The 23,951-nt window shown below is 50.9% G+C and overlaps 1 protein-coding gene across 3 annotated transcripts in view; it reads left to right on the top strand.

Moving 5' to 3' along the window:
- The window catches only part of eml1 (EMAP like 1), a 276,638-nt gene that overhangs the window by 235,828 nt on the left and 16,859 nt on the right, over positions 1-23,951 (top strand). For all 3 annotated transcript variants that reach the window (XM_055641167.1, XM_055641166.1, XM_055641169.1), the window contains 7 exons: positions 2,449-2,583; positions 4,618-4,717; positions 7,078-7,232; positions 9,754-9,879; positions 14,437-14,568; positions 17,808-17,875; positions 22,723-22,811. In XM_055641167.1, the coding sequence (XP_055497142.1) occupies positions 2,449-2,583; positions 4,618-4,717; positions 7,078-7,232; positions 9,754-9,879; positions 14,437-14,568; positions 17,808-17,875; positions 22,723-22,811 (805 nt within the window). The remainder of the gene's footprint in view (positions 1-2,448; positions 2,584-4,617; positions 4,718-7,077; positions 7,233-9,753; positions 9,880-14,436; positions 14,569-17,807; positions 17,876-22,722; positions 22,812-23,951) is intronic.

Raw genomic sequence — 23,951 nt, 5'->3', positions numbered from 1 at the left:
GGGGGGAGAGAGGGGTGGGGAGTGAAGGGGAGAGAGAGAGGGGTGGGGGAGAGAGAGGGGTGGGGAGAGGGGTGGGGGAGAGGGGTGGGGGAGAGGGGTGGGGGAGGGGAGGGGTGGGGGAGAGGGGTGGGGAGAGGGGTGGGGAGAGAGGGGGGGGGAGAGAGGGGTGGGGGAGAGGGGGGGTGGGGGAGGGGGGGGGGGAGAGAGGAGGGGTGGGGGAGAGGGGTGGGGGGAGAGGGGTGGGGAGAGAGGGGTGGGGAGGAGGGGTGGGGGAGAGGGATGGGGGGAGAGAGGGGCGGGGAGAGAGGTGGGGGGGGGAGGAGAGGGAGGGGGTGGGAGGAGAGCGGGGTGGGAGAGGGGGGGGAGGAGAGGGGTGGGAGAGAGGGGTGGAGGAGAGGGGGGGGGGAGAGAGGGGGGTGGGAGAGAGGGGGGGGGGAGAGAGGGGTGGGGAGAGAGGGGGGGGGGAGGAGAGAGGGGGGGGGGGAGAGAGGGGGTGGGGAGAGAGGGGGAGTGGGGTGGGGAGAGGGGTGGGGGGGGGGGAGAGAGGGGGGGGGAGGAGAGGGGTGGGGGGGGGGGGGAGGGGAGAGGGGGGGGGGGGGAGAGGGAGGGAGAGGGGGGAGAGGGGGTGGGGGAGAGAGGGAGGGCGGTGGGGAGAGAGGGGGGGGGGGTGGGGGGCGGGGGGGGGGGTGGGGGGAGAGAGGCGGAGGGAAGGACGGGGGGTGTTGGGGGGGCAGAGGAGAGGGGGGGGAGAGGGGGGGTGGGAGAGAGGGGGTGGGAGAGGAGGGGGGGGGGGGGGTGGGGGAGAGGGGTGGGGTGGGGAGAGAGGGGTGGGGGAGAGAGGGGGTGGGGATGAGAGGAGTGGGTGAGGAGGGAGGGGGGGGGGGGGAGGGGTGGGGAGAGAGGAGTGGGGAGAGAGGGGGGGTGGGAGAGAGGGGAGGGGGGGGGGGGGGGGGAGAGGGGGGGGGGAGAGAGAGGGGGAGAGGGGAGAGAGGGGGGGGGTGGGAGAGAGGGGGTGGGGGAGAGGGGGGTGGGGAGGGAGAGAGGTGGGGTGGGGAGAGAGGGGTGGGAGAGAGGGGTGGAGAGAGGGGGGGGGGGAGAGCGAGAGGGGGAGAGAGGGGGGGACAGAGAGAGATAGGGGTGTGGTGAGAGAGAGGGGTTGAAAGAGAGAGGGAGGAGAGAGAGGGGGAGGGAGGAGAGGGAAGAATGGGAGAGAGGTGGGAGAGGGAGGGGGAGGGGGGGGGGAGAGAGGGGTGGGAGAGAGGGGTGGAGAGCGAGGGGGGGGAGAGAGGGGGTGGGAGAGAGGGGTGGGAGAGCGGGGGGGAGAGAGGGGTGGGAGAGAGGGGTGGAGAGCGGGGGGGGGAGAGGGGGAGAGGGGTGGGGGAGAGAGGGAGGGGGGGAGAGAGGGGGTGGGGAGAGAGTGGGGGGGGAGAGAGGGGTGGGGGGAGGGGGAGAGAGGGGTGGGGAGAGAGGGGTGGGGGGGGGGGGGAGAGGGGGGGGGTGGGGGGGGGGGGGGGGGGGAGAGGGGTGGGGGGGGGGGAGAGAGGGGAGGGGGGGGAGAGAGGGGTGGGAGAGAGGGGTGTGGAGAGAGGGAGGGGTGGGGAGAGAAGGGCGGGGAGAGAGAGGGGGGTGGGGAGAGTCTCTGTACTGTACACTGACAATGACAATTAAAATTGAATCTGAATCTGAATCTGAATCTGAGAGGGGTGGGAGAGAGGGGTGGGGAGAGAGGGATGGGAGAGAGGGATGGGAGAGAGGGAGGGGTGGGGATGGAAAGGCAGTGGAGACCAAGTCATTGGGTATTTCTAAAGCAGAAATTGACAGATTCTTGATTAGTATGGGCATCAATGGTAATGGGGAGAAGGCAGGAGAATGGGGATGGGAGGGGAAAGGTAGATCAGCCATGATTGAATTGGGGAGTGGACTGGATGGGCCGAATGGCCTAATTCTGCTCCTGGTGACATCTAATCTCGTTATGCAGTGTCTTTGGTTGGAACGATCACGGCATGTCTCCTGCCTGAGTGTAGTTCTCCTCACAAGACTGCAGAAAATCACATGGGGGACTTGGGACATGCTACCATGTACAGAGGACAAGCTTAATAACTGGGTGAACCAATTGGGGGTCAAAGCACAGGCAGGGCAAAGAGGGGACACAGAGTGCTGGAGTAACTCAGCGGGTCAGGCAGCATCTGTGGAGAACATGGATAAGTGACGTTTCAGGACACTTTCACAACCCAAATAGTCACTTATTCATGTTCTCAAGAGACACCACCTGACTGGCTGAGTTACTCCAGCACCTTGTGTCCTTTTGTGCATTAACGAGCATCTGCAGTTTCCTTGTTTCTAAACGGGAGACAAAGATGTGAATTCGGAGTTCTGATGTGAACTGTATGTGTTGGACAATTAGTGGCGACAAATCTTGGTTACGTGGTCTTTTGTATCCCTTGCCAGTGTTCAAACGAGCCAATCTTTGCAGCAGACTTCCATCCGACAGAGACAAACATCATCGTCACATGTGGGAAATCCCACATCTACTTCTGGACACTGGAAGGAGGCTCGTTCACAAAGAAACAAGGGCTGTTTGAGGTAGGTTTCCAATTCTGAACAGAAATCTTGAAGAGCACAAAACTGTCAAATGAAAACCGTTTTAAATATTTAGTTTAGTTAGACAATAGGTGCAGGAGGAGGCCATTTGGCCCTTCAAGCCAGCACCACCATTCAATGTGATCATGGCTGATCATCCCCAATCAGTACCCCGTTCCTGCCTTCTCCCCATCTCCCCTGACTCCGCTATTTTTAAGAGCCCTATCTAGCTCTCTCTTGAAAGCATCCAGAGAACCTGCCTCCACCACCCTCTGAGGCAGAGAATTCCACAGACTCACCACTCTGTGAGACAAAGTGTTTCCTCATCTCCGTTCTAAACGACTTACTCCTTATTCTTAAACTGTGGCCCCTGGTTCTGGACTCCCCCAACATCGGCAACATGTTTCCTACCTCTAGCGTGTCCAAGCCCTTAACAATCTTATATGTTTCAAGTTTCGAGATACAGCGTGGAAACAAGCCCTTTGGCCCACCGAGCCCGTACCTCAACACCATCCTATACACTAGGGACAATTTACAATTTTACTGAAGCCAATTGACCTACAAACCTGCACGTCTTTGGAGTGTGGGAGGAAACCGGAGCACCCGAAGAAAACCCACGCAGGTCACGGGGAGAACGTACAAACTCTGTACAGACAGCACCTGTGGTCAGGATCAAACCCGGGTCTCTGGCGCTGTAAGGCAGCAACTCTACCGCTGATGTACATTGTAAATTGGACAGCAAAAAATAAAGATGTCTCTCTCAAAAAGTGAAAACTTACAATTCATACACGCAATAAATTCTTGATTATTACCGGTGTCAGGGGTTACGGAGAGAAGGCAGGAGAATGGGGTTAGGAGGGAGAGATAGATAAGCCATGATTGAATGGTGAAGTGGACTTGATGGGCCAAATGGCCTAATTCTGTTCCTATCACTTATGATCTGGTGACCCTAGTCAAATAACTCCAGCTCGTACTCAGCTCAATAATGCATTGTGACATGGCAATGCAAAGGTGTTAAAAAGATGATGCTAAGTTTGAACAATGTTCTCTGATTACACATTTCATCCTAGGTGGGACTGTCATATGAGGAAAGATTGAAAAGACTAGGCTTGTATTCACTGGAGTTTAGAAGGATGAGGGGGATCTTATAGAAACATATAAAATGATAAAAGGACTGGACAAGCTAGATGCAGGAAAAATGTTCCCAATGCTGGGCGAGTCCAGAACCAGGGGCCACAGTCTTAGAATAAAGGAGAGGTCATTTAAGACTGAGGTGAGAAAAACCATTTTCACCCAGAGAGTTGTGAATTTATGGAATTCCCTGCCACAGAGGGTAGTGGAGGCCAAGTCACTGGATGGATTTAAGAGAGGGTTAGATAGAGCTCTAGGGGCTAGTGGAGTCAATGGATATGGGGAGAAGGCAGGCACGGGTTATTGATTGGGGACGATCAGCCATGATCACAATGAATGGTGGTGCTGGCTTGAAGGGCCGAATGGCCTCCTCCTGCACCTATTTTCTATGTTTACATCAACAATATTCTGGATTTCATTCAGCTCCACTGTTCTAAAATGAATCTAGACATAATTGTTCTTCAGTCCGCAATAACCTACCTGAACTCCCGGTGGCTCAGCACTTCAACTCCCGCTCCCATTCCCAATCCGACCTCTCTGCCCTGGGTCTCCTCCATTGCCAGAGTGAGCAACACCGGAAATTGGAGGAACAGCGCCTCATATTCCGCCTGGGTTGCTTGCGTCCGGATGGCATGAATGTTGAATTCTCCCAGTTTTGCTAGTCCTTGCTGTCTCCTCGCCTTCCTTAACCCTCAAGCTGTCTCCTCCCATCCCCCCGCCCTCGGGCTCCTCCTCTCCCCTTTTTCCTTCCTTCTCCCCCCCCCCCCACCCCCCATCAGTCTGAAGAAGGGTTTCGGCCCGAAACGTCGCCTATTTCCTTCGCTCCATAGATGCTGCTGCACCCGCTGAGTTTCTCCAGCATTTTTGTGTACCTTGTTCTTCATGTGTGTGTCTGCTTCTTCTTAGAAACACGAGAAACCAAAGTTTGTTCTGTGCTCGACGTTTGCTGAGAATGGTGACAGTATTACTGGGGATTCAAGTGGAAATATTCTCATCTGGGGAAAAGGTGAGGGTGTGTCGATATCTGCTGTTCATGTCACATTTACCTTCTGTCTCTCCTTTTCTCCCAAGTGCTGGGGACACGTCCAACTTCAGCAACTAAATCAGGTGTGAACCGCCATGAAAGACAATCATTTATGAATAAAGTTATTGTCAGTGAATTAATAACAGGAAGCAAGACATTAGGTTAATTCCCGGGATGGCGGGACTGTCATATGCTGAGAGAATGGAGCAGCTGGGCTTGTACACTCTGGAGTTTAGAAGGATGAGAGGATATCTCATTGAAACATATAAGATTGTTAAGGGGCTTGGACACGCTAGAGGCAGGGAACATGTTCCCGATGTTGGGGGAGTCCAGAACCAGGGGCCCACAGTTTAAGAATAAGGGGTCAGCCATTTAGAACGGAGACGAGGAAACACTTTTTCTCGCAGAGAGTTGTAAGTCTGTGGAATTCTCTGCCTCAGAGGGTGGTGGAGGCAGGTTCTCTGGATGCTTTCAAGAGAGAGCTAGATAGGGCTCTTAAAAATAGCGGAGTCAGAGGATATGGGGAGAAGGCAGGAACGGGGTACTGATTGGGGATGATCAGCCATGATCACATTGAATGGCGGTGCTGGCTCGAAGGGCTGAATGGCCTACTCCTGCACCTATTGTCTATTGTCTATTGTCTATAGGCAGTGGCCTACCTCCAACAAGTAGCCTGATGATGGTTTTCTATAGTGTTTAGAGAGATGTAGCGTGGAAACAGGCCCTTCGGCCCACCGAGTCCATGCCTACCATCGATCACCCGCTCACACTAGTTCTATGTTGCCCCATTTTCACATCCACTCCCTTCATGCCCGGGACAATTTACAGAAGGACAATTAACCTGCAAAAACCCACACGTCTGTGGGAGGAACCGCACGCGGTCACAGGGAGAACGTGCAAACTCTACATACACAGCAGCCGAGGTCGGGATCAAACCCGGGTCTCTGGCACTTTAAAATCTTTTTTAAACAGCTATTTTCGAAATATCGTGACTAACTTGCACAACACAATATATGCTAACAGTGAATAGCGAGTGTCGGATGGAAGTGCAGATGCTGGTTTAAACATAGATAGGCACAAAATGCTGGAGTATCTAAGCGGCAGAAGGAATGGATGATGTTTCGGGTCGAGATCCTTCTTCAGACAGGGATAATTCTGCACTGCTGACAATGTAACTAGCTGCACTAGACACAGGGAAGCCCACACACGCACACACACCATCGTCTCCAAATCAGTAGAAAATCACTGGTGTAGGAATGTTCCACTGACAATTGTAATAAAATTATTGGGGAAACTAGGAGCTGCCAATGCTGGTTTACAAATAAAAAATGCAAAGTGCTGGAGTAACTCAGCGGGTCAGACAGCATCTCTGGAGAACATGGATATACGATGTTTTACTCAATGTATGCCTACTTCAAAGAACTTCTCTTCAATCTGAAGAAGGGTCCCAATCTGAAACGTCACCTATCCATGTTCTCCACAGATGATGCCTGACCCGCTGACCCGCTGAAACAGTTACTCCAGCACTCTGTGACTCCAGCACTCTGTGAAACCTCACCTATCCATGTTCTCCACAGATGCTGCCTGACCCTCTGAGTTACTCCAGCACTCTGTAAAACGTCACCTATCCATGTTCTACACACAGATGCTGCCTGACCCACTGAGTTACTCCAGCACTCTGTGAAACGTCACCTATCCATGTTCTACACAGATGCTGCCTGACCCGCTGAGTTACTCCAGCACTCTGTGTCCTTTTCAGCATAATTTGTCTATCATTTAAAACTAAATGCATTATAACAGAAAGTTGTACTGGTAAATTTTATTACAACTAATGCAACCAATTATCTAATCTGTCGGAAGGAACTGTAGATGCTGGTTTAAACAGTGGACACAAAAAGCTGGAGTAACTCAGCGGGTCAGGCAGCATCTCTGAAGAACCTATTCCTTTTCTCCAGAGATGCTGCTTCACCTGCTAAGTTACTCCAGCATTTTGTATCAGGGGATATGGGGAGAATGCAGGAACGGGGTACTGATTGGGGTTGATCACATTGAATGGCGGTGCTGGCTCGAAGGGCCGAATGGCCTACTCCTGTACCTGTTGTCTATTAAGTCTATCTCCACTGATCTAATCTCTCTCCAAAAGGTGCTGTCATGATTGAAGCAAAGATTACAATTCCATTATTTTAAAAGTTGATTTGTTTGTTTAATGAGATGAATACTGTGACAATTTGCCTTGGGTCTGAAGGAGGGTCTCGACCCGAAACGTCACCCATTCCTTCTCTCCAGAGATGCTGCCTGTCCCGCTGAGTTACTCCAGCTTTTTGTGTCTATCTTTGCCTCAGGTACCAGCCGCATCAGCTATGCCATTGCGGGGGCCCACGAAGGGGGGATATTTGCCGTCTGCATGCTACGTAATGGCACACTTGTAACTGGGGGCGGGAAGGACCGCAAGCTGATCTCCTGGGATCGCAACTATCATAAGATGCAGGAAACTGAGGTGAGATGTGACTGCTTCGATGGTTCACTAGTACAGTATTGCCACATGTACCCAGGTGGAGTGACATTCATTTTTGTACACAGTTCAGTACAGGTATGACTGTACATCATAGTTAAACAAAGTGTATGGTACTTCATTACCACGTGTGTATCCAGGTACAGTGAAATTCCATTGTCGGTGGCGCAGCGGTAGAGTTGCTGCCTCAAAGCGAATGCAGCGCCGGAGACCCCGGTTCCATCCCGACTACGGGTGCTGCCTGTACGGAGTTTGCACGTTCTCCCCGTGACCTGCGTGGGTTTTCTCCGAGATCTTCGGTTTCCTCCCACACTCCAAAGACGTGCAGGTTTGTAGGTTAATTGGCTTGGTGTAAATGTAAAAATTGTCCCTAGTGTGTGTTGGATAGTGTTAATGTGCGGGGATCGCTGGTCGGCACGGACCCGGTGGGCCGAAGGGCCTGTTTCCGCCCTGTATCTCTCAACTAAACTAAACTAAACTAAACATACAGTTCAGTAAACATTTGATGATACACCAGCACTATCTTAGTTAAGTACATAAGTAATAGGAGCAGAATTAGGCCATTCAGCCCATTGAGTCTACTCCGCCATTTAATCATGGCTGATCTATCTCTCCCTTCCACCCCCATTCTCCTGCCTTCTCCCCATAACTCCTGACACCCGTACTAATCAAGAATCTATCAAACTGCGCTATAAAAACCTCCATTGACTTGGCCTCCACCACCCTCTGTGGCAATGAATTCCACAGATCCACCACCATTTGGCTAAAGAAATTCCTCCTCGTCTCCATTCTAAAGGTACGTCCTTTTATTCTGAGGCTGGCCCTAGACTCTCCCACTATAGTCCACCAATAATTCATTGAATATACTCCCAACAGCAACTGGACACTTGTATTAATAGACTCTTTAGAATTGCACAGATATTTTAATCGAGAAAACTAATATTACATTTTGTAATACAGAACGAGAGAAAGATGTGATGACATAAGGTAGCTTTTTCCACACTAAGTAAATAGTACATGCGATTTAAACAGAACACGTGTGGCACGGTGGCGCAGCGGTGGAGTTGCTGTCTTACAGCGGCATAGACTACAGATGCTGTCTGTACGGAGTCATAGAAACATAGAAACATAGAAATTAGGTGCAGGAGTAGGCCGTTCGGCCCTTCGAGCCTGCACCGCCATTCAATATGATCATGGCTGATCATCCAACTCAGTATCCCGTACCTGCCTTCTCTCCATACACCCTGATCCCCTTGGCCACAAGGGCCACATCTAACTCCCTCTTAAATATAGCCAATGAACTGGCCTCAACCACCCTCTGCGGCAGAGAGTTCCAGAGACTCACCACTCTGTGTGTGAAAAAAGTTCTCCTCATCTCGGTTCTAAAGGATTTCCCCTTTATCCTTAAGCTGTGACCCCTTGTCCTGGACTTCCCCAACATCGGGAACAATCTTCCTGCATCTAGCCTGTCCAACCCCTTAAGAATTTTGTAAGTTTCTACAAGATCACCTCTCAATCTCCTAAATTCTAGAGAGTATAAACCAAGTCTATCCAGTCTTTCTTCATAAGACAGTCCTGACATCCCAGGAATCAGTCTGGTGAACCTTCTCTGCACTCCCTCTATGGCAATAATGTCCTTCCTCAGAGTCTGTACGTTCTCCCCGTGACCTGCTTGGGTTTTCTCCGAGATCTTCAGTTTCCTCCCACACTCCAAAGACGTACAGGTTTGTAGGTTAATTGGCTTGGTGCAAATGTAAAAATCGTCCCAAGTATGTGTAGGATAGTGTTAATGGGCGGGGATTGCTGGTCGGTGCGGATTTAATGCCCCTGTCCCACTTAGGAAACCTGAACGGAAACCTCTGGAGACTTTGCGCCCCACCCAAGGTTTCCGTGCGGTTCCCGGAGGTTGCAGGTGGTTGCCGGAGGTTGCAGGTAGTGGAAGCAGGTAGGGAGACTGACAAAAAACTCCGGGAACCGCACGGAAACATTGGGGGGGGCGCAAAGTCTCCAGAGGATTCCGTTCAGGTTTTCTAAGTGGGACAGGGGGCATTAGAATAAGGGGTAAGCCATTTAGAACGGAGAGAAGGGAACACCTTTTCTCACAGAGAGTTGTGAGTGTGTGGAATTCTCTGCCTCAGAGGGCGGTGGAGGCCGGTTCTCTGGATGCTTTCAAGAGAGGGTTCTTAAAGATAGCGGAGTCAGGGGCTATGGGGAGAAGGCAGGAACGGGGTACTGATTGGGGATGATCAGCCATGATCACATTGAATGGCGGTGCTGGCTCGAAGGGCCGAATGGCCTACTCCTGCACCTATTGTCTATTGTCTATTGACTCGTTGGGCAGAAGAGCCTGTTTCCGTGCTGTATCTTTTAATCTAGACTAACCCAAAATCAGTGAAGAGTGTGTATGTGGTTTAATGATATTGCCTTGTGCTGCCTACATGCTGCTGCCAGGAAATGCTACTGTCTGTATTGAACTGCTTGTTGTCTTCTTGTTGGTATAACCTAGGTTCCTGAGCAGTTTGGACCAGTGAGAACGGTAGCTGAAGGAAGGGGAGACGTGTTACTGGTTGGCACGACGAGGAATTTCATCCTGCAATGCACTTTATCAGGAGACTTTCACCCAATTACCCAGGTAGGGACAAATGCCCTCAAATTATGTGCAGGAAGGAACTGCAGGTGCTGGTTTACACCGAAGATAGAGAGACAAAGTGCCGGAGTAACTCAGCCGGGGTCAGGCGGCATCTGTGGAGAAAAAGGATGGGTGACGTTTCGGATTGGGGTCCTTCTTCTTAAGACTGAAAGTAGAGGGGAGGGAACTGGAGGTAAGGAAAGGCAGCTCCCCATTGGATTTCAACCTTGTCGTGGTCAATAGACAATAGACAATAGGTGCAGGAGGAGGCCATTCGGCCCTTCGAGCCAGCACCGCCATTCAATGTGATCACGGCTGATCATCCCCAATCAGTACCCCGTTCCTGCCTTCTCCCCATATCCCCTGACCCTGCTATTTTTAAGAACCCTATCTAGCTCTCTCTTGAAAGTATCCAGAGAACCGGCCTCCACCGCCCTCAGAGGCAGAGAATTCCACAGACTCACAACCCTCTGTGAGAAAAAGTGTTTCCTCGTCTCCGTTCTAAATGGCTGACCCCTTATTCTTAAACTGTGGCCCCTGGTTCTGGTCGGGGAGCTTGTGTGTCTCAGTGACCCCTAAAGCTATACCAGTGGTAGATTAGTCACCTGTTAGGGTCTCCCATGCTGGACAGGTCGAAGGGTGGAGGCGAGACGAAGAGCAATCCACTGGTCCTCCAGGTTGGAGGTTGAGCAAAGGGCTAACAACCCTGTCTCGTTAAACAAATATCTTACGGAAACAGCAACTGAAGGAATCAACATTACTGGGCACGATGGACTGAGGAGGAAATGAAATCAATGACCTGGGGTGGTGTCCAGAGGCTAGCCCAGAACAGACAGGAGTGGAGGACCTTTGTTGCTGCCCTACATGCCAGGCGGCATAATAAGCAGTAAAGGGCCTGTCCCACTTACGTGTGCTTGGCACGCAAATTACGCGACCTCATGCTCACGTTGAGCCGCGATGGTCCCGCGAAGGTTGTGCGCGATTACATGCGTACGCACAACAGTCTGGAGCGCGTGACATCATTTGTAAATGGACACAAAATGCTGGAGTAACTCAGCGGGACCGGCAGCATCTCTGGAGATAAGCAATGGGTGATGTTTCGTGTCGAGACTCTTCTTCAGCCTGAAAAGAAGGGTCTTGACCCAAAACGTCACCCATTGCTTCTCTCCAGAGATGCTGCCGGTCCCGCTGAGTTACTCCTGCATTGTGTGTCCATATTCAATTTTCTTGGCCCCGCTCTGGGAGTAGAAGTGGGGGCGGATCCGGACCACAACGGCCGTGAGCCCCAGGCCGAGCTCGGTGATCGTTTGCCTGCTTCTGCTGCTGTTGAAGGTGAGACGTTGGGTCTTGGGCCTGTCCCACGTGGGCCTGTCAGTTACACGACAGGCTGTTGGCGCGCGAAGATTTAGTTCACTGCAAACATTTTGGAGACCTGCGCGATGTCGCCCACAACTACATACAGCTCCGCGTTTCTCAGTGGGACCGGCCCCGCACGGCCATACGATGCCCGTACGCCTCAACGCGACCACAAGATCGCGTCATTTGCGTGCCAAGGACACGCAAGTGGGACAGGCCCTTAAGTAAGTAAGCAGTAAGTAAGAACAAAGCAGAACCTGCAACAGATGACCAAGAAAGGGTGGAGCCCTTAATGGCCCATTGTTGGCTGGGGAAGAGGTGATAACAAAGGGGTACAGGGATGTGAACAATGGAACTAGTAGGATGATCAAGCTGGGAGAGGGGGGGTGGGGGGGAATGGAGGGGTTACTTGAAATGAGAGAAATCAATGTTCAAACCATTAGGTTGTAAGCTGCCCAGGTGTAGCCTGGTCTCAAGTTATGCCAACCTTATCTTGTCAACACCTTTGAATTGCTGGAAGAGCTGACATACACTAAATCATGACCACATATGTATCCACAACACAAACATGACTCAATTTAATCCCCATTGTAAGTTGTTGATGTGGAACTCACCAACGTGACAGGGGCCTAGTAGACTTGACATATCTATCAGTCTGTTACTCGCGTATCAAGAGACACAGTGAAAGATGCCAAACAGGATGAGAAGTGAACATGCAAACTGATGGAATAATCTGGCTTGCTTGCTTGGAAAATATTTATAGCAGTTTTTCCCAATCTTGTATTCTGCAGAGCAACGTTGTAAAGACCCTGAGCAGTTAGGTTTCATTGTTAGGGAATAATCTTCACTGTACTGTACAACTGGATAGATAATGAGCAGCAGTCTGAATTGCAATTGATGTTATTGAGTTCTTCATTGTGATTGCAGAGGCAGCTTATTCGTTTATTGTGTAGGAAGGAACTGCAGATGCTGGTTTAAACCGAAGATAGACACGGAAAGCTGGAGTAACTCAGCGGGACAGGCAGCATCGCTGGAGGAAAGGAATGGGTGACGTTTCGGGTCGAGACCCTTCTTCGATCCAGACTCCAGTCTGAAGAAGGGTCTCCCCCATTCCTTCTCTCCAGAGATGCTGCCTGTCCCGCTGAGTTACTCCAGCATTTTGTGTCTATTATTCATTTGTTGTTCTTCACACACAGTCCTATGAATCTCAGTGTAAACAATGATATTCGAGCAGAGTAGAAAGCAGTCGGCCATTGACAATGGTGAGGAATTATTTCAGCTTTATGCTGCCCCTTTATTTCCTGTGGTCTTCTCCAGAATGCCTTTAGACGTTACTTTAGGCTTTAGAGATACAGCGTGGAAACAGTCCCTTCAGCCCCCCGTACACTAGTACTATCTTACACACTCGGAACAAATGTACAGAAGCCAATTAACCTACAAGTGCCTGTAAAGTGGCAACTCTACCGCTGCTCTCCGTAACAAAAAAATAAATAATTACTTAGCCAGAGGCAATGTAATTATTATAATATCCCATTCCCAGCTTGAACATTTTTTTTCAACAATTCAGTATTGCAAAATATGTATTTGAAAAATCAGCCATAGGCTGAAGAAAGGTCTCGACCCGAAACAGACAACACACACCCCACTCACCATCAATGGCAGTGCAGTGCAGTCTGTGAAAAGCACCAAGTTCCTGGGAGTGCACATCACAGATGATCAGACATGGTCCACCAACACCATCTCCTTAGTCAAGAAAGCTCAGCAACGCCTCCACTTCCTTCGACGGATGAGGAGAGCCGACCTCCCCCCTTCTGTCCTCACCACTTTTTACAGGGGTGCCATTGAGAGCATTCTTACCAGCAATCTCTCAGTCTGGTATGGCAGTTGCTCTGCTGCTGACCAGAAGGCCCTACAGAGAGTGGTGAGGACAGCGGAGAAGATCACCAGATCACCCCAACCTGCAATCCAGGACTTATACCCATCTCGCTGTCGCAAGAGAGCAACCAATATCATCAAAGACACCACCCACCCAGCACACAAACTGTTCACCCTCCTACCATCCGGCAAGCGCTACTGCAGCAAGCAGACCAAAACCACCAGATTCAAAAACAGCTTTTTCCCTCAGGCCATCAGACTACTCAACACACTCAAGAAAATTCCATGAACATTTAACTTTAACTCAATGTCTGCAGTATGCTATTTGCACTTTTCTATATTGCACCTTTATTATTGCACCTTAATAACATACCTCAAAATGTTACTACAGTCTGGCACACTGTGAATATTTTAAATAATGGATATTGTCTATCTTATTGGTATATTGTCTGTCTGTGTTATAAATATTACTTGCACATTTGGAGTATGGGGGAATGCAATTTCAATCCAATGTATTTGAATTGACAATAAAGTTTACTTTGAACTTTGAACTTTGAACTTTGAAACGTCACCTATTCCTGTTTGACCCGCTGAGTCACTCCAGCTTTTTGGGTCTATCTTCCATTGGGTTGTAAGTTGCCCAAGCGGAATACGAGGTGCTGTTCCTCCAGTTTGTGGGTGGCCTCACTCTGACAATGGAGGAGGCCCAGGACAGAGAGGTCAGTGTGGGAATGGGAAGGGGAGTTAAAATGTTTAGCAACCGGGAGATTCAGCGGACCGAGAGCAAGTGTTCGGCGAAACAGTCGCTGAGTCTGCGCTTGGTCTCGCCGATGTACAGGAGGTCACATCGGGAACAGAGGATGCAGTAGATGAGGTGAGAGGAAGTCTACGTGAATGTCTGTCTCACCTGGAAGGACTGCCGGGGTCCCTGGATGGAGGTGAGGGAGGAGGTTTAGTTTCACTCATGTTTCCTGTGTTCTTATGCACGCTGCAGTCTATGAAGTGCTTCAGATGGATACAAATTGCTGGAGAAACTCAGCGAGACAGGCAGACTCGCTGGATAGAAGGAATGGGTGATGTTGCGGGTCGAGACCCTTCTTCAGTCTCAACCCAAAACGTCACCCATTCCTTCTCTCCAGAGATGCTGCCTGTCCCGCTGAGTTACCCCAGCATATTGTGTCAATCTTCAATGTAAACCAGCATCTGCAGTTCCCTCCTACACACGTGAAGCACTTTATATTGATCCATGTTTGTTCCTGATGTGACGTCTGTGTTTTCTTACTGGACCTCTGTGTTTTTGACCTCTTGTTTCTTCAACAATGCCCTCAGGGTCACACAGATGAACTCTGGGGACTGTCCGCCCATCCAACCGAGGAACAGTTCCTGACCTGTGGGCACGACAAACATGTAACCCTCTGGGACGCTGTTGGTCACCAACCCATATGGAGCAAGATCATCGAGGTATCAAAGCCAGTGGCAACTCTCTCTACAGCACTGTCGTATCAGAATATCTACTTTACTATCCTTCATTACGTTTAGTACAGTATCTCAGTTTGTTGAGTGCATGACTCTGTTTGGACTGGAAAGAGTGGTGAAACAAGACATTATTTGGAAAGGAGTTGTTTGATTTCTTAAGGATTAAAAGTGTCGGAGACCCGGGTTCAATCCCGACTGCGGAGTTTGTACGTTCTCTCCGTGACCTGCGTGGGTTTTCTCCGGGTGCTTCAGGGTTTCCTCCCACACAGTTCATTGGCTATATTTAAGAGGGAGTTAGATGTGGCCCTTGTGGCTAAGGGGATCAGAGGGTATGGAAAGAAGGCAGGTACGGGATACTGAGTTGGATGATCAGCCATGATCATATTAAATGGCGGTGCAGGCTCGAAGGGCCGAATGGCCTACTCCTGCACCTGTTTTCTATGTTTCTATGTTTCTATCCCAAAGACTTGTAGGTTTGTAGGTCAGTTGAGTTCTGTAAATTGCACCTAGTTTGTAGGATAGAACTAGTGTACTTGTTGCCTTGGTCCAGAGTGATACAGTGTGGAAACAGGCCCAACTTGCCCACCCCGGCCAACATGACCCAGCTACACTAGTCCCACTTGCGTGCGTTTGGCCAATATCTCGTCAAATCTCTCTTATCCATGTACCTGTCCAACTGTGTATTGAATGTCTCAACTACCTCCTCCAGCAGCTGGTTCCATACACCCACCACCACTGTTTGTATGAAAAAGTTACCCCTCAGATTCCTATTAAATCTTTTCCCCTTCAGCTTGAACCTATGACCTCTGGTCCTCCATTCCCCCAAATCTGGGCAAGAGACTCTGTGCATCTACCCGATCTATTCCTCTCATGATTTTATACACCTCTATAAGATCTCCCCTCATCCTCCTGAGCTCCATGGAAAAGAGTCCCAGCCTACTCAACATCTCCCTATAACTCAGACCCTCTAGCCCTGGCAACATCCTTGTAAATCTTCTCTGAACCCTTTCAAGCTTGACAATATCTTTCCTATAACATGGGTGCCCAGAACTGAACACAATATTCTAAATGTGGTCTCACCAACGTCCTATACAACTGCAACATGACCTCCCAACTTCTATACTCAATACTCTGACTGATGAAGGCCAAAGTGCCAAAAGCCTTTTTGACCATTTTATCTACCTGCGCCTCGACCTTCAAGGAACCATGCACCTGCACTCCTAGATCCCACTGCTCTACAACACTACCCAGAGGCCTACCATTCACTGTGTAGGTCCTGCCCTTGTTCGACGTTCCAAAATGCAACGCCTCACATTTCTCTGTATTAAATTCCATCAACCATTCCTCCGCCCACCTGGCCAATCGATCCAGATCCTGCTGCAATCTTTCACAACCCTCTTCACTATCTACAAAACCACTCACTTTTGTAACATCAGCAAACTTGCTAATCTTGCCCGAGTATGTTCTCATCCAAATCATTGATGTAGATGACAAACAGTAACGGGCCCAGCTCCGAACCCGGAGGCACACCACTAGTCATAGGCTTCCAGTCCGAGAAGCAACCTTCCACCATCACCCTCTGCTTCCTTCCATGAAGCCAATTATCTATCCATTCAGCCATCTCTTCTCGGATCCCATGCGATCTAACCTTCCAGAGCAGCCTACCATGCGGAACCTTGTCGAACGCCCTGAAACGGAGCTATGAAATTCTTAAAACACAAACAAAACTTACATTACTGTTCCGGAATGGAAGGAGAGAAAGCAATATTAATATTTGATCAGAAATGGAGGAAGTTTAATGAATCTTAATACGTCTGAAGAAGGGTCTCAACCCAAAACGTCACCCATGCCTTCTCTCCGGAGATGCTGCCTGTCCCACTGAGTTACTCCAGCATGTTGTGTCTAAGTAGGGTGATACAAAACCTGTGCAGATGATATTTGAAGAATTATTAACAATAGAGATTCAGTTGGTCTTAACACAGCAGTGAGTTAAGGGCCTGTCCCACTTAGGCGATTTTTTTAGGCGACCAGGCTGTTGCCGGGGTGTCGCCCGTATGGTCGTGAGTCGTCTCCTCAGTCGCCCAAAGAGTCGTAGAGTCTTTCTGGTCACCGCTGGATTTTCAACATGTTGAACATTTTTCGGCAACAGTGGTGACCATGGGTTTGACGCCAATGAGCCTAGCTTGACGTAGGTTGTCGGCAGGTTAACGTAGGTTTTCGCCAGGAGGTCGTAGTTTGTCGCCAGGATGACTTCGGTGAATTCCATTGTCGTATTCGCCGGCAGTCGCCAAAACGTTTGCCTAAGTGGGACAGGCGCGTTAATCCAGTCGCAGTTTTTTCGGTGACCTACTACAACTTTGACAGTCGCCGCCAGTCGCCGAAATATCGCCAAAGTGGGACAGGCCCTTTAAATTATGGCTGTTGTTACAGTTTAATTATCAGAAGACTGTAATTGTAAGGAAATGTTTGTTCAACATAAAATATGCCACCTACATAATTACTGCATATGTGTTAAACAGAGTTGAGAGTTCCAAGCCGACAGCAATGTGGGGAATGAATGAATCTGTTCCCATCGTGTGTGTTTATAGGAGCAAAGAGGTCCTTCTGTAGTTGTACAGAGCCCCAGTGAGACCACACCTGGTCTATTGTGTGCAGTTTTGGTCCCCTAATTTGATGAAGGACATTCTTGCTGTTCAGGGAGTGCAGCGTAGGTTTACAAGGTTAATTCCCAGGATGGCGGGACTGTCGTATGCTGAGAGAATGGAGCAGCTGGGCTTGTACACTCTGGAGTTTAGAAGGATGAGAGGGCATCTCATTTAAACATATAAGATTGTTAAGGGTTTGGACACACTAGATGCAGGAAACATGTTCCAGATGTTGGGGTCCAGAACCAGGGACCACAGTTTAAGAATAAGGAGTAAGCCATTTAGAACGGAGACGAGGAAACACTTTTTCTCACAGAGAGTGGTGAGTCTGTGGAATTCTCTGCCTCAGAGGGCGGTGGAGGTCGGTTCTCTGGATGCTTTCAATAGAGAGCTAGATAGGGCTCTTAAAAAATAGCAGAGTCAGGGGATATGGGGAGAAGGCAGGAACGGGGTGCTGATTGGGGATGATCAGCCATGATCACATTGAATGGCAGTGCTGGCTGGAAGGGCCGAATGGCCTACTCCTGCATCTATTGTCTGTTGTCTATTGTTTCTGAATTTGTTTTCTCCGACCTATAGGACCCTGCACAATCTGCCGGTTTCCATCCTTCAGGATGTGTTGTTGCTATCGGAACCCAAACCGGAAGGTAAGAGTCATCTCGTGATTATCCTCTGAAGATGAGTCTCGACCCGAAACGTCACCCATTCCTTCTCTCCAGAGATGCTGCCTGTCCCGCTAAGTTACTCTGGAATTTAGTCTCTATCTTCGATTATCCTTTCTGTCGGACTGAGCACTGCAAGGAACTGCAGGTTCTGGTTTACAAAACAAAAAGACACAAAGTGCTGGAGTAACTCAATGAGCCACTGAATTACTCCAGCACTTTGTGTCTTTTTCAGCATTGCCAATTGTTTTCTTTTCGTGTCTTTTGATTGAGATAAGTTCACACCAAAAGAAAAGCAGTAAAATAAGTCTGCAACGGATTGTTAAAGGGCCTGTCCCACTATACAAGTTTACCCAAGAGTTCTCCCGAGTTTTTATAAAAAGGAAACTCGTGGTAAGCACGTTGAATGTACGTAGCGGCTATGTCGGAGCTCGGGGACTTCTCTTAGCGGCTTGTAACGCTAACGGCAGGTACTCGGGAAACGCAGTAAGCTCGTGAAGTTTTTTCAACATGTTGAAAAATGTCCACGAGAGCCCCGAGTACCTACGAGCGGCCATTACCGTAGTTCTCCGAGTTTGAATCAGGGGAAACTCGGGAGAACTCTTAAATTACCTCGTACAGTGGGACAGGCCCTTTTGTTTAGTTTGTTATTATCATCATGTGTACCAGGTGTCGAGGTACAGTGAAAAGCTTTGTTGCGGGCCATCCAGTCACACTAGACATGATTACAATCAACTCGTCCACAGTGTACAGATATAGGATACAGGGAATGACTTTTAGTGCAAGTTAAAGTCCGATTAAAGATAGTCCACGGTCTCCAGTGAGGTAGATGGGAGTATGTGTAGGAAAGAACTGCAGATGTTGGTTTACACCGAAGATAGGCACAAAATGGCGGAGTAACTCATCCAGTCAGCATCTCCGGATAGAAGGAATGAGTGATGTTTCGGGTCGAGACCCTTCTTCAGACAGGAGGCCTCTAGTTGGTGACATGATATTTCAGATTGCAACCAAGAAATTTGTTTATTCAGCGGAATATTTTGTCTGAAGAAGGGTTCCAACCCGAAACACCGCCTGTTCCTTTCCTCCAGAGATGCTGCCTGACCCGCTGAGTTGCCCCAGCACTTTGTGTCTATCTTCGGTGTGAATCAGCATCAGCAACTCCTTCCCACACACAGTGTTTCATAGCTTTGTCAATGGAAATTGACTCCAGAGCCCAATAACTAAATAGGAGCAGGAATCACAGGCTGTAAAATGTGGTGCCAGGAATTGTAGGATGAATGTCAAGGTTGTCTGGGAGGTGCTGGAAACGCAGTACACAGCAGTCCACGCCACAAACATCCCCCCAGTGGCACCAAAGTTCCCCACTGTGAGGGAAGGAACCAAAGTCCAGTCAACCTCCTCACCGATGTTCCCCAAATGTTCACCCGGGGTTGGGGCCTCCCAAGCACCCCGTAGTCACCGCTACGGGCGGCCCGATGTTCGGGCACTCTCGCCAGGAACCTCTCGCCGGCCATCGGCCACCTTCCACCGGAGTCCGCGGCTCCCGATGTCCACAGGCGGAGATTCGCGCTGGCCACCCCCGGCGAAGGGTCCCTGGACTCCGCCATGTTAAAGTCAGCGCCGCCCGCGTTAGGAGCTCCGCAACCACAGCTCCGTGACGTTGGAGCAGCGGCCCAGCACTCTGTGGAGTGCGAGGATGTTGCCAGGCTCGAGAGGGACTGAGCTGCAGGGAGAAGTTATGCAGGCTAGGACTCCGCACCTTGTATCACAGGTGATCTTACAGAGGTGGATGATGGGAAATAAAGAGTCATAGAGTGATACAGTGGGGAAACAGACCCCTCCGCTAAAACCTGCACACACCGGCCTGCATTTGGCCCATATCCCTCTAAACCTGTCCTATCCATGTAGCTGTTTAAATGTTTCTTAAACGTTGCGACTGGAGTTGCCCACTGTCCTATATTAACCGAGACATCCTGTGTATTGGGCTAAATTGGTTTGTCCTGTACGGGACCGCCCTTGTCCCGTATTTGACCGCTACTACTCGGGTCGAGGGGACTGTCGGGTCGGAGCGCCGCGTCAGGCCCCGCCTCACCCGTCCCGATGTAGTGCAGCCCATGGAGTGCAGCAGCAGCACCTCGCCCGTGTCCCCGCGGGTCGGCAGCCCGGCCAGCTGTCCGACCTTCGGACCTTCGCTTACCTCCGACACCACCTCCCCTCCTTCTCATGGCCCGATCATCGGTTCATGAGTTGGACGGGGGCGCTGGGCCAAAACGCCTCAGCTGGCCCGCCGGCTGGGCTTTGTGTGCAGTCCAGCACCCGGGACAACTCATCATTCACCCAGCCACGGCCGAGTCCGTCAACGAATTGCCGTCGGGAATTTGTCCCGTATTTTGACCTCCCGTCCCTTATTTGGGAGTGAGAAAGTTGGCAACACAAGTGGCAATAGTCCCTGCGTCAGCTACCTCCTCCGCCATCTTGATTTATACGCCCACCATTCTTTCTACGTGCTTCTACGCTAAGTGCTTCTACGCAGCGGCGGTGGAAAGCATCTTGTCCGGGAACATTACCATCTGGTTCGGGAATTGCTCTGCCAAGGACAAGAAGGCTCTGCAGAGAGTAGTGCGTTCGGCCGAACGCACTATGGGAACTTCACTCACCCCCCTGCAGGAACTATACAACAGGAGGTGCAACTCCAGAGCAAACAAAATCATGAGAGACCTCTTCCACCCCTGCAACGGACTGTTCCAGCTGCTACGGTCAGGCAAACGCCTCCGTTGCCATGCAGTGAGAACGGAGAGGTTGAGAAGGAGTTTCTTCCCAGAGGCAATTCGGACTGTAAACGCCTTTCTCACCAGGGACTAACTCTACAGAACGTTTTTCCTTCTATTATTTATTATGTAAAATAATATGTGTGTTATGATTGTGTTTATAATTTGTTTGGTTGTTTTGTTGTTCCGCGAGCATTGCCACTTTCATTTCACTGCACATCTCGTATGTGTATGTGACAAATAAACTTGACTTGACTTGTGTGATAAAGTTACCCCATGGGTTACTATTACATATTTCCACCCTTATCTTAAACCTCTGCCCCCTGATTCTTAATTCCCCGACTCTGGATGAAAGACTCAGCATTTATTCCTCCCATTCTGTCATTTTTGTTGGGTGAGATGAGCTGATCAGGCGGGAGTTGGGGGCTGGTGCTTTAACTGGGGAGCTGTGTAGCAACAGTGGACCCTGGTGGCGATCCAGGGCATTGCTGACACAACTCAAATGAGAGCAGGGACCAAGGCCTATGATATCTCCCGGTTCCCAACCATTTGAACTCCCCTTCCCATCCCCACACTGGCCTTCCTGTCCTGGGCCTCTTCCTGCCAGAGTGAGGCCACACACACATGGAGGAACAACACCTCATATTCCACTTGGGTAGCTTGCAACCCAATGGTATGAACATTGAATTCTCCAATTATAGGTGACCTCTAACAATCTCTCTCTCTCCCCTTTCTCCCCCACCCTGCCTTTGTACCCCCAGTCCTCTGTGTCCCACCTGGACATGCCTATTTCTCCTCTCCCCCCCTTCCCTACACCTACATTCCTTCCTCTAGCTTCACAATCTCACACCCCTTCTTTCATCTCTGGCTTTTGTCCATCCATCTGCCTATCAAATAACCCCCCTCACCTGTCTTCACCCTCTTTCTGTCCCCATCCCTCCCCCCCCCTCTCTCTCCTCCCCCAACCCCTCTCCCTCCCCACACCCCTCTGTCCCCACCCCTCTCTCCATCCCCACCCCTCTGTCCCCACCCCTCTCTCCATCCCCACCCCTCTGAATCACCCTACTACAACCAGAGAGCAGTCCTGAAATACAGTCTATCTCATCGGGGACCCTCGGACTATCCTTGATTGGACATTACTGGCTTCACCTTGCACTAAACGTTATTCCCTTATCGTGTGTCTATACACTATGGCCGGCTCGATTGTAATCATGTATTGTCTTTCCACTGACTGGATAGCACGCAACAAAAGCTTTTCACTCTACCTCGGTACACGTGACAACAGACTGAGCAAAACTGAGCACATCTCACCCTCTCCTCCCCTTTCCCCCCTCCCCACCCCCGTTTCCCCCACCCCCGCTCCCCCCTCCCCCTCTCCCCCCTCTCCCACTCCCCACCTCTCTCCCCCTCCCACTCCCACTTCCCACCCCACACCCCTCCCCACCCCTCTCTCGCCGTCCCACCCCCTCTCCCCCTCCCCACCCCTCTCCCCCCCCCCCCACCCCCTCTCCCCTCCCCCCCCCCCTCTCCCTCCCCCCACTCCCCCCCCACACCCTCCCACTCCACACCCACTCCCCCACCCACTCCCCCACCCCCTCTCTACCCCTCCCCTTCCCACTCCCCACCACTCTCAGTCTATTTCTCTGGTCTCCATTCTGTCTGCCAGTCAGTCAATATTCATGGCTTGTGTGGGTCAGTCTGTGTGATGAAGGATATTGATTCTCTGGGTCTGTTGTATGTGGAGCCCAGTTTGAGCTGCAGAGTGGAGTTGGCGCTGGGCCCTCTCTGTAGCTCAGTTTGAGCAGCAGCTGTAGAGTTGGGGCCAGGCCCTATCTGGGGCCCAGTTTGAGCAGCTGTAGAGTTGGGGCCAGGCCCTATCTGGGGCCCAGTTTGAGCAGCTGTGGAGCTGGGGCCCAGTTTGAGCAGCTGTGGAGCTGGGGCCAGGCCCTATCTGGGGCCCAGTTTGAGCAGCAGTGTGGAGTTGGCACTGGGCCCCCTCACAGTGCTGATGTGGAGATGTTTGTCCAGGGAAGGCCGGTACTGAGCCGTTTGCTTCATCCACAGGTGGCTGGTTCTGGACACGGAGACAAAGGACCTGGTGACGGTCCACACAGATGGGAACGAGCAGCTGTCCGTCATGCGCTATTCCCCAGGTACCCGCCCCTTCTCCCCCCCCACCCCCCCCCTCATCACCGCGTGTGTCCACACTGTGGGATCGTAGCTTTACGAGAACAAAACTGAAAACATGCCCCGTCCCTGTATCGTCCCCGTGACTGCAGCGAACCGTCACAGCTTCACCATGTAACCGTGCAGCATCATGTCAATGGTTCAGGCAGTTAGGGGCGGCACGGTGGTGCAGCGGGTAGAGTTGCTGCCTCACAGTGCCAGAGACCTGGGTTCCACAGGTACTGCCTGTACAGTATTAGCACATTCTCCCTGTGACCACGTGGGTTTTCTCCGGCTGCTCCAGTTTCCTCCCACACTCCAACGACATGCAGGCTTGTAGCTTAATTGGCTTCTGTAAAGTTGTCCCTAGTGTGTAGAATAGACCCAGTAGACGAGTGATTGTTGGTCGGCGCGGACTTGTTTACACACTGTGTCTCTAACTCCTAACGGTTCAATGGTTTGTTAATTACCGCGTGTACCAAGGTGCAGTGAGATTATGGCTTTGCAGACAGATCAGTGAGATTATTGTCATCCATACACTAAATACAATCCCTGATTACGTACAGAATGTATAGACAAGCCCACTGGAGTCCATATGCAGGAGTGGACAAGCTCCGTTGCCATTTTCCCAGTGCCAGCTGTTGTTGGCCATAAAGGCCTGGATCTGGATCGTCCAGTGAGCCATCGTCCCTCTCCTTCACCCTTCGTGCCCTGGGATCACCTCCCGCAGCGGATGTTGAGGGTGCCGGAAGGTCAGAGCGCTCCGGTACCTTCTCACCATGGCCGACTCCCACCCCCTCCTCTCCGGTCCCCAGTCTCCGGGGCGGGCAGGGGCCAGGCTTGGCGGCTCACCTCTCCAGGCACCACGGTGGGCAGGCCCAGCTTGCCGTGGTGCTACCACAGCTGCTCACCGGCACCTTCTGCCGTGCGACCCACCCATCAGGACATCTCAGCTCACAACCGTTGGCAATAACCATACATGGCAGGAGAATGGAGACCATGTCGTAGTAAAGAAAGCAAACTCAAGAGGACTCAGCTCTACAAGGCGCTGGTCAGGTCACATTTGGTATATTGTGAGCACCAGAATAGAAACAATAGCAGACTTTTCCTGAACGGAATGGAAGAAA

Source organism: Leucoraja erinacea, chromosome 9 (assembly GCF_028641065.1).
Source record: "Leucoraja erinacea ecotype New England chromosome 9, Leri_hhj_1, whole genome shotgun sequence".
Taxonomy (NCBI): domain Eukaryota; kingdom Metazoa; phylum Chordata; class Chondrichthyes; order Rajiformes; family Rajidae; genus Leucoraja; species Leucoraja erinaceus.
This window is presented reverse-complemented; position numbering and strand designations above follow the sequence as displayed.